The following is a 9,078-nucleotide window of genomic DNA, read 5'->3' on the forward strand; positions in this document are numbered from 1 at the left end:
AAAATGAAGTGCGTGAAATAAACAATGTATTTTTTTTCTTTGGAAGTAATTAAAATAAAATATTAACAATATAAAAATGGCTAGCCATAGCGATTAGAACAATCAGCAGTAACGCAAACCCCACAAACAGAATGGACTACAGTTATTAACAAAAAACGATTGAGAAACCCAGAAGAAGAAATCGCGAGGAAACAAACAAGGATCAGTGACTAACGGTTATAGAAACCAATAGAGATAAAAAAACAGCTTTAGCGACCTATCGGAAGAAATTGAAGAGAATATACAACCAAACCCTGAAAAAGTTGTTCCCAAACCACCACCAATAATAGCCTTTTGAAAACCATCACTACGAACTACACAATTAAAACAGTGAGCTATGAAACAATAAAAATCCAATTGTTCGAAGCGGGGCACTTTAAAGTTATAGTAAAAGAATTAGACGAAAGAAACACCCAGTACCATACATTCAGGCCGAAACCAGAGAGAACATTTAAATTCGTGTTAAAAACATTACATCACGGGACGGACTTTTAACACCATCAAAGTAGCCCTAGCTGAACAAGGCCACGAGGTCGTAAATGTTCACAATATATGACATCACACGACAAAAAAACCTCTGCCTATGTTCTATATTGATTTAAAACCGAATGGAAATAATAAGGCGGTGTATGAAATCACCAAATTAGAAAACAATATTATTAAATGCGAACAACCACATACAAAAAGAATTACACCACAATGCAGGAGGTGTCAAGCGCACGGGCACACAAAGACTTACTGTCGCAAATCATTTAGAGGCGTAAAATGTGCAGGAGAACACAAAACAAGAGATCTAGAACAACATCTCTAGATTAGAAAACATGATGGCCAAACTAATGGATCAAATGAGTACGATGCTTGGTCTACTCACAACAGTCGTCAGCAAACCTGCCTAATGCCTGAAACCATTAGCTACAAAATCGCCGTCTGGAATACCAATGGGCTGCAACGACACGCTAGGTAACTAAAAATGCACTAACTAAACACAATATTGACGTTATGATGGTTTCCGAAACACATTTTATGGACAAACATTATTTGAAAATTCTTAAATATAAACTTTATTATACAAATCACCCTGATGATAAAGCACATGGAGGTACAGCCATTATCACTCGAGATGATATAAAGCATTTCGAAAAAGAAATTTCCGCAAAGACTACCTGCAAGCCACTAGTATAACTATAGAGAAAATCCATGGACCATTAACAATGTCTGCAATTTGTTGCCCACCCAAACATAACAACAAGGCGTTCTGCCTTTCAAGAATTCTTCAGTACGCTAGGTAATAGATTTATAGCCGGAGGAGATTACAATGCAAAACATTTAATATGGGCTTCAAGAATAATAACCTCGGTAGAGAGAGGTAGAGAACTGCTAAAAGCAATAAAGGCAGATAATTTACAACATATATTTACTGGTAAACCAACAGATTGGCCTTCAGACAGAAATAAAAAAACCATATACTATAGATTTCTATATTACAAAAAATATTGATACAAAAAAGTGTCATGCAGAATCATGTTTCGACCTGTCTTCTGATCATTCACCAATAATAATAACACTTTCTTCAAAAATTACCATCAAGATAGACCCCCTTCTCTGTGCAATAATATAATTAACTGACCCTTATTTAGAGAAAACTTAGATCGAAACATCTCTCTAAACTTACCGTTACAAACTGAAATTGATATAGAAACAGCAGAAATAAACATTATAAAAAATATACAGGAGGCAGCATATTCCACGATTCCTAACAATTAAACATTTCCAAGAAAAAATACACATATATCATGTACAATACAGAAAAAGACAGCAGAAAAAAGAAAGTTACGACGAAATTGGCAACAGCAAAGTACTGAAGAGAATGAAAGAAAATTTAATAGGGCAATAAACAGTTAAAAAAACAGTTAAAAAATGTTTTTAAACCTTTCCAGTTTCAGCTACCTAAAGATGACGAAAATAAAATTACTAGCTTTCTAGATTCACCATTTCAAATGGACTTACCGCACGAGAAAATAACAGTCAAAAAAGTTAAACAAACAATAATGAGAGAGATTAATATTAAAGAAGCTCCTGGTTATAACTTAGTTACCGGTAAAATTTTAAAAGAACTATCATAAAAGGGTATAAAACTATTAACATTTATATTTAATGCTATGCTACGAATTAACTGCTTCCCTAGTATCTGGAAAGTAGCTAAAATATTAATGATTCTTAAACCAGAAAAAATACCAAAAGATGTGATCTCCTACAGGCCTATAAGTTTATTATCGATAATCTCGAAAGTTTTCGAGAAACTATACATAAAGAATCTAAACTATACAATAGAAAAAAGAAAAATTATTGCAGAACAACAGTTTGGTTTTCGCAATAAGCATGGGATTATAGAACAAGTGCATACACTTGTAAACAAAACAAAACACTGACCTAAATGCCAAAAGATATTGTTCGGCTGCTAGACATATCTCAGGCTTTTGACAAAGTATGGCATAAGAGCTTGCAGGTTAAACTGAAGAAACTAAACAAACCTCTCCCTCATCAGGACTATCAGTTACTAAAATCGTATCTCACAGATAGACATTTTATTGTAAATCAAGGCGATGTACATACCGAATTACATTCCATCTTCTGTATACAGCTGATCTGCCCACCACAAAAATAACTATTATGGCAACATACACAGACGACACAGCAATCTTAGCATCCCATGGAGATCCAGTCACAGGATCAATAAACCTACAAACCCACCTGGAGCAAATACATTTATGGTTGATAATGGCATGGCACATTAAAGCCAATGAAACAAAATCCACCCATATAACGTTTATCCTGCGTAGAAGAACATGTCCACCAGTGAATATCAATCATCGTCAACTCCCTCAAGCAGAGCATGTTAAATATCTTGGTATGCACTTAGATCGACACCTAACCTGGCACATACTCTCTAAACGAAAACAACTTGGACTTAAATTATATCAAATGTATTGGCTCATCGGGCGCAAATCCAAGTTATCATTAGATAACAAGGTATTGCTGTATGAGTCTATACTCAAGCCTATTTGGTCATATGGAATCCAACTATGGGGTACCGCTAGCAAATCTAATATATCCATCATTCAACGGTTCCAAAATAAACTGTTGCGTGCCATTGTTGATGCTCCGTACTATATTTCAAATAAAATGATACAACGCGATATTCCTCTTGAATCTATAACGAGTGTAATTCAACGTGTTTGTGTGAAGAACCAGCTAAATATGCGACGTGATAGTGAATTGCGTAGACTAAAACGTTTAACACCACCTGATCTGATTACTGGACATACATAGACTTTAGAATAAGACTAAATAATTAAGATAATATTTTATACAGGAGATTGCTTAATGAAGTGATTTTCTACATGCCATGTATATATAATATAGACATAAGAAATACTTATTGCCTATAGGGCAGATTGTAGAATAACAATGAGTAAAAAAATATATTGAAAATAAATTAATACAAACTATGATATCGTGGCGACATCTCACAGTTATAGTCTAAATTAATATATCTCACGAGACAGAACACTGCTTTAAAATCATACCCTTAATAATGACCAAAAAAACATGTAAACAATATACAATAGAATATATATATATATATATATATATATATATATATATATATATATATATATATATATATATATATATATATATTCATAATTATAATATAATTCGATTTATATACATAATATAATAGAACTGTTACATAAGTAACAATCATAAGGTAATTAATTAATATAAATACACATAATATACATAATAATACATTATTTTTTAGAATCACCTCTCTTATCTGAACAAGCCAATAATTTATATACAAAGTATTTTCCTTAAAACATTATTTTTGATCTATTTTCAACAGTATCTTTAAAATCATATCTGATTACATCTGCAAAAAGCATATTATGCCTTTAGCATCCTTAATCATGCAAGATTTTTATTAAAATGGTATTTTAATATTAAATATTCATAATACAACAATTAAAATATACATATATATAAACATAAAACTATTATAAATTTAATAATATTTTAAATATCTTGAGATCAATGGATATTAATCTATAGTTCCTAACAAGCTGTAATATTACCTGACAGCGTTATATAGGTATTGTCACAATTATAAAAAAACCATTTAAAATAAATAAAAAATGTTAATATACACAAAATATGTTTTATGATAAAATACTTAATATATAATTTAAAAATAACATGTACTTATACTAATAATATATTAAAATTAATATATAAAAAATAAATTTCATTTTATTTTACCCTTTTAACTCTTCAGTCCAGTAACTAGATTTTTCCCGCCTTTTGACAGTCGATAAGAACGCCACCGGGGGCAAGACAGACAACCACCAACCATCGGTGATCAGCCTTTGGCATTCATTTCTCAAAGTACTGTTGTGGTGTTTGTAGTTCTGTTGTGCCCGTTCTTCGGTTTATCATAGTAATTTCATTATTATTTTGGTGAGTAATAAAATTTGTTAAGTAAATTTTATTGTATAGGTATTTATGTCATATAATATAGATTATTTAAGTTTATATCTTGAAGAAATCCGAAAGTAAAACAAATATCTCGAAAATTGCAATATGGCCGGCCTTGATTAGTGCAGCCCAGCGGAGCCAGTTTTGCATTTTCCCTGTATTGATCTTTAAATTAGCGTGAACTGGATAAAGTTTAGACGTAGCGAGACAAAAAGACAAAAGGTCTGGTAGAAGAAATGCAGCGAAATGTATGCGTATATATATCGGTTTTACCGATAAAATTATATATCAAAATTTGGCGCGTAAGCGTTGCTAAACAACAAAGGACGCTGCAGTTTTATTTTCAAACTGGTTTTGATTTCTTTTTTTTTTTCTTTTCAATTATCCAGTCTGCATATAGAACATTTTGTCTGATTGTAATTGTGCGAATCAATGTAAAGTAATACTGTTTTGTTACAGAATTTTTGAATTCGAAAAAATATGTCTGACGAAGAAGTTCAAACAAAAACTACATCAAAACGGGGTAGAAAACCAAATCCAGAAAAGGCTGCGGCTAAAAAGGTATTTGCATTTTTCGGCAATAAAAACGTATTTGTGAGTTAATGTTTTAGGAAGAAAAAGCTTTAAAAAATGATAGTGATGGCGATGCACCGCCAGTAAAGAGAGGACGTGGACGTCCAAAAGGTTCTGGCAAAAAGGCAACTACCACTTCGAAAACAAATGGCAGTAAGTTTATTTGTTAATCAATCATTAAAAAAGTTACTAAAGGGAAATATTCTTCAGCAACCAAGGGCAAGCGAGGTAGATCTAAGAAGGAAGAGAAAAAAGAAGATAGTTCAGCTGAAGAAGAGAATGGTAAAAGTAGTGCCAATGAGGAAGACGAAGAAGATGATGATTAAATATGTTCATATTCCTTAATTTTACAATAATGCAATGAATCTCATTCATCTGTATGTTCAGTAAACTATATTTTTTTAATATTTGTATGTATTTTTAAGTTAAAGTACAAAAACCACATTTAAAAAAATTGTAATTATTATGTGGTTTTTCTCATGCTCTCACAGTATGTTTCATATTTCAAGATGTTTTTGTTAGGTTCTAAAAAAAATCATATTTCTAGTTTTTGTGAGCCGACTTGAGAATTAAGAAAAGTTTGTATTTAGTGTCTTTTTTTTGTAGACTGTGCCAGTTTTAGAGTTTTCTAGTTCATTATTAATATAATTACTTATTTTCGATATTATTAGTTTATAAGGCATCTCAACATGTTCAATATATAGACTGACGTGAAAAATATGTGTATTACTTTCGTTATTCAAAAAAAAAAATGTAAATATAATTTATGTATTCCTTTCAATAAAAAGATCTTGGAATAATGTCTACATTTTATTTTACAAAATTATTAGGCAAGAAATTTTGAACAAGGGGTATGAATATTTTAAATGTATGAGGTTTTCGTTATTTATTGTGTGTATGGAAATAAATTTTTAACAGTTCAGGACAAAAATGAAGTAAATAGAAAAAATGTATAATTTGTTTGATGAGATAGTTTAGTTAAATTGTGTTATAATATTTTTTAGTAATCTAGGTAAGCCATATTTTCAAAAAATTGAATGCTGTAAGTTGTCAAAATCTTTTGTTTCATAAGAAAAAAATTACACTATCTAATCAGCAATCTAATTTTGTTGTGCCTAAAACCTTATTTAATTAATATAGCTATTGCTTTTGTGATGTAAACCTTATAGAAAGACCTTTGATTTTATTTATTATATATTATTAACACACACTCAATATTAAAATATTATCAAAGGTATGTATTAATAGAAATGTCAACTGTTTTAATAAAGTATTTATTTAAACTTAATAGAATAGTACATACAATATGTATCACTAATAATAAGCTACCTAAAGCAATACTATACATTTCAATATATATAAACAAAACTTAAATTTCGAATAATTATCACTTCCTTAATGTTAATCAACAGCCTTTATGTAATTAAATCATCTTAGCTACCCAGCACCTTCATGGTAGATTTCTATACTTCTCATACAAAATCTATAGATGCCAAAATAATTAAATGTTTGTAACAGTATATTTATTTTTTAATTATAATGTCCTCTGTTATTTGTAGATTAACATGATTTTTTATTTTAATTAAAATATTACCTTCTATATCATGATGTTCAGTTATTCAAGATTTATCATTCAAATTTTCACTAAATATTTTTGTTACATATAATCTCATATCTCAATCTTAATAAAAATAATAAATCTCAATAGTAAAATTATAAAATTGCTCAAGCAGTTAATAATGCATCATTTAAGTTTTGGCTTGGCCAAATACTATATCAATGCTTCATTTCTTCTTGTGAAAACTTGATGATATATCACCTGTGTTTGCATACATTTACAATTATTTTAGTGTGACTAAAACTAAAAGTTGTATATCAGTTGCAAATTTTAACGAACACACAAATATTATTACTTTGGCAGCTGTTCTAATTTTGGTCTCTTAAAGAGTAATATATGAGGCTCTGAAATGCATATAATAAGTAACAATTAAAATGTGTCAATTTACTGAGAAATTGAAATATACCTGGATTGTGAGTCATGTAATGAATCCAACCTTTACTTTGTTGCACACCAATGCCTCTCCATTCAGCTTCACTCATTAGATGAGTTTTAGGTACATATTTTGCCATTTCTTTAGGTAATACAACATGTCTACAAATTGTTTTAGAAGAATCGCTATAAAATTTCGGTGATGTTTTAAGATATATTTAATTTAGCTTACCTATATTCGTAACGGTCATCATAATATTTGTCAGAATAAAGAATATTTCTTTGCAAATCTTCACGATTCATCTTTATAACAGAAATTAACTTTTACTTTCAAAAAATTTAAACACCGTATCTATTTAAATAAACGGACATACTTGTCATTTTCAATTTTGTTACCAACAGAAAATTATTAACATATGACGGAGTGCTACCAACCAATCATATATACAAGTAAATTGAGGACTACATTATTTATAAATATTTAATAAATACAAAGCGCACCTAACTTAGCCGCTATTTAAAAATAATATATCAATTATATTTGTTAAAAACAAATAACCATTGTTACTGCCAATAAACATAAATTATAATATGAAAATCTTTATTATTCCTTAAAGGTTACAAATGGAAGGCCAAAGGAAATTACAAAATATAAAAATATGTAAGTGGAAGAGATGTTATTACAAAATATAATTTATTTAACTGCTAAAATATTTATACATCAGTAATGTTTCTTGAAAAAAGACATATTTCTAAGGATATTACAAACATAAACAAAATACTTATATTAATAACAGCCTTATGTATTGTTCAATTACTTAAGAATAAAATAAATTTGTTTTTATTTGACACTTTGTTCAAGGAATATATGTTTTTAAGAATGTTTCAATAAAACATTTAAAAATCATTTTCATATTTTCTGACAAAAAGAGATCAAAATAATGTTTCATTAAGTTTTAAACTCATTTAAATAAAATATTCCTTTAAACAATGTAACTCTAGAATTGTATAAACTAGAATATAAACAAAAACTGTACAAACAATATTAAAAACAATTTTAATCTTCCGGTGGTCGTTGAGTAATTGGCCTTTTAAAAAGAAGTATGTGTGGTTCTAAAAAAACACAATATATGTGTTACATTTTTGTACTTAAAATTAGTTAAATAAAACAATTTACCTGGCGAATGAGTCATGTAATGTATCCATCCTTTACTTTGTTGGACACCAATACCTCGCCATTCTTCTTCACTCATTAAGTGTGTTTTTGGTACAAATTTCACCAATTCTTTTGGTAAAACAACATGCCTAAATATATTAAAAACTTACACATAGTAACAATCAACAAGTTGCCCTTATAAAAGGTCTGAGTCTCACCTGTATTCGTATTGATCATCATAATATTTATCAGAATAATAAATGTTCCGTTGTAACTCTTCTCTATTCATGTTGGTTTTAAGTTTTAAGAATCTAATCAAAAAGACATTAAACAAAAAACACGAATTTTAGCACGTTGACATAAACTCAAATAAAGAAGCATTAAACTGTTTAATTTTTAATTTTGCTGCCAACTTAAATGCCTATTTAATTTCATAAAATCCCTAGAGGTTATTTTTTGTTCTTTTTAGATGGAAGATAGGCATGTATATACTTAGTTAGAAGAACACCATATTACGGGACATTAAAAGAATTGTATCAAGAGATGTTTATGATTATATATGATTTCTGTCATTCTTAAACATATTCAACACGGAACAGTGTAGCCAATAGTCAATATAATGTGTAATGAGCATTATGACAGAACACTCTATTCCATTTAAGTCAGGTCGGCTGGTTGTTCGAAAAAAAACTCTTGTTAATGTGGAATGTCATCGAGAAATTTCGATAATCAATATAATATTTTAATTAATCTCAGTCTTGCAAATAATAACAAGATAATT

General features: G+C 29.2%; 3 protein-coding genes across 5 annotated transcripts; 1 reads left to right on the forward strand and 2 right to left on the reverse strand.

The window, feature by feature from the left end:
* The first annotated feature begins 4,430 nt into the window (after positions 1-4,430).
* LOC143201390 (uncharacterized) lies at positions 4,431-5,951 on the forward strand. Its single transcript, XM_076412404.1, has 4 exons — positions 4,431-4,560; positions 5,038-5,139; positions 5,190-5,304; positions 5,362-5,951. Exons 2-4 carry the CDS (start codon positions 5,059-5,061, stop codon positions 5,475-5,477), a joined length of 312 nt encoding a protein of 103 aa, XP_076268519.1. The 5' UTR covers positions 4,431-4,560; positions 5,038-5,058; the 3' UTR covers positions 5,478-5,951.
* An 862-nt stretch (positions 5,952-6,813) lies between these two features.
* LOC143201391 (cyclin-dependent kinases regulatory subunit-like) lies at positions 6,814-7,523 on the reverse strand. 2 transcript variants are annotated; one of them, XM_076412407.1, is made up of 4 exons: positions 7,374-7,523; positions 7,176-7,303; positions 7,065-7,113; positions 6,814-7,006 (listed from the first exon to the last, which is right to left on the reverse strand). In XM_076412407.1, exons 1-4 carry the CDS (start codon positions 7,442-7,444, stop codon positions 6,967-6,969), a joined length of 288 nt encoding a protein of 95 aa, XP_076268522.1. In that variant the 5' UTR covers positions 7,445-7,523; the 3' UTR covers positions 6,814-6,966. The 2 variants fall into 2 exon arrangements, with proteins under 2 accessions (XP_076268522.1, XP_076268521.1); XM_076412406.1 differs by having other exon boundaries at positions 6,814-7,012.
* A 285-nt stretch (positions 7,524-7,808) lies between these two features.
* On the reverse strand, positions 7,809-8,687 carry LOC143201392 (cyclin-dependent kinases regulatory subunit). Of its 2 annotated transcripts, none has more exons than XM_076412408.1 (3): positions 8,516-8,687; positions 8,319-8,446; positions 7,809-8,254 (listed from the first exon to the last, which is right to left on the reverse strand). In XM_076412408.1, exons 1-3 carry the CDS (start codon positions 8,584-8,586, stop codon positions 8,199-8,201), a joined length of 255 nt encoding a protein of 84 aa, XP_076268523.1. In that variant the 5' UTR covers positions 8,587-8,687; the 3' UTR covers positions 7,809-8,198. The 2 variants fall into 2 exon arrangements, with proteins under 2 accessions (XP_076268523.1, XP_076268524.1); XM_076412409.1 differs by having other exon boundaries at positions 8,124-8,254; positions 8,319-8,462; positions 8,516-8,653.
* Between the last annotated feature and the right edge of the window lie 391 nt (positions 8,688-9,078).

This window comes from Rhynchophorus ferrugineus, unplaced genomic scaffold, assembly GCF_030347505.1.
Source record: "Rhynchophorus ferrugineus isolate W39M unplaced genomic scaffold, kcgeb_rfMv2 rfM8, whole genome shotgun sequence".
Lineage (NCBI taxonomy): Eukaryota > Metazoa > Arthropoda > Insecta > Coleoptera > Curculionidae > Rhynchophorus > Rhynchophorus ferrugineus.